Below are 1,082 nucleotides of genomic sequence, written 5' to 3' on the forward strand. Positions count from 1 at the left end.
GGTTGCGTGCACGCGATAATTTCCGGTGTGGTCATGTTCTGGTAGACTAACTATCACTGTGAAAGGCGTCTTCGGTATACCGGTGAAGTCGTATTTTCTTTTTATTCTGCCCACACGTTTCTTCACAAATTAAGAGACGAAGTAATTTAATACATATTAATATTGGATATACCATCGTTGTTGTATATTATATAATTTTTGGCACGACTTACCATATCATCGTAATGATATTTCGTGTGCAGTGTCACGCTACCGTTTTGTTGATTGACGACATCATTTCGAAGCTGTAGACAAATTATTATTATAACAACAGATAATTAATATTTTTTTCAGAAAATAATTTAAACTTACCATGATAATTCCTTCATCGAATTCTCTGGGTTCTTTATCCTGATCCATAAGCTCAACCTCTGCCATATCAACGCTATTGTAAGCTGGCTTTAGAATACCCTGAAACTGTGTATTTACCTCGTTAAATAATTATTATTATCTTTTAAATTTAAAAATCTTTAATCTCGATTTTGAAATTTTGATTTTAATATGATTCTAATTTGGAGAAAAATAAAAAAGGAATCTTTCAAAATGGATTTCTTACCACTGGTCGGAGATCAGGATGAATCAGGATGAAACCGTTATTTGTAACAATGAATGCGTATCCATTGACGCCAAGCTATTATATACATCAAGAATGAATAAGAATTAATAAAAAACGAACGATCTTTTATTTTATATAAAGTATAAATAAATCCTAATTATCCAGACTAACCAGATGTGGCATCATGAGTTTTTGTATCTCTTCGATAGGAACATCCGTGCCAGCAACACCAAGCAGATCAGCGATTCGTGTCTGCGCAAACAATCATTATATTTGTTTCAACAAAATCAAAAAAAATAGAGAATAATGATTAGTGTGTTAAAGTTAATTACGAATCATCATCATCCCAAGTCGCATAACCATAAGCGTATCTACCTTCTCTTTAATATAAACGCTATCACAATGAATTCGTCTAATGACACACGATCTAGTATTAAAAAACTAAAAAATAAACAATAGCAATAGTAATAATAATAATAATAATAAT

At 31.3% G+C, this 1,082-nt stretch overlaps 1 protein-coding gene across 4 annotated transcripts in view; it reads right to left on the reverse strand.

The window, feature by feature from the left end:
- Positions 1-1,082, reverse strand: part of LOC102680748 (voltage-dependent calcium channel subunit alpha-2/delta-3) — an 11,462-nt gene that overhangs the window by 5,424 nt on the left and 4,956 nt on the right. For all 4 annotated transcript variants that reach the window (XM_031509505.1, XM_031509504.1, XM_031509503.1 and 1 more), the window contains 5 exons: positions 767-847; positions 596-670; positions 352-456; positions 213-284; positions 1-120 (listed from right to left, as the gene is read on the reverse strand). In XM_031509505.1, coding sequence (XP_031365365.1) covers positions 1-120; positions 213-284; positions 352-456; positions 596-670; positions 767-847 — 453 coding nt within the window. The remainder of the gene's footprint in view (positions 121-212; positions 285-351; positions 457-595; positions 671-766; positions 848-1,082) is intronic.

The sequence above is a fragment of the Apis dorsata genome, unplaced genomic scaffold, assembly GCF_000469605.1.
Source record: "Apis dorsata unplaced genomic scaffold, Apis dorsata 1.3 scaffold_161, whole genome shotgun sequence".
Classification (NCBI taxonomy): domain Eukaryota; kingdom Metazoa; phylum Arthropoda; class Insecta; order Hymenoptera; family Apidae; genus Apis; species Apis dorsata.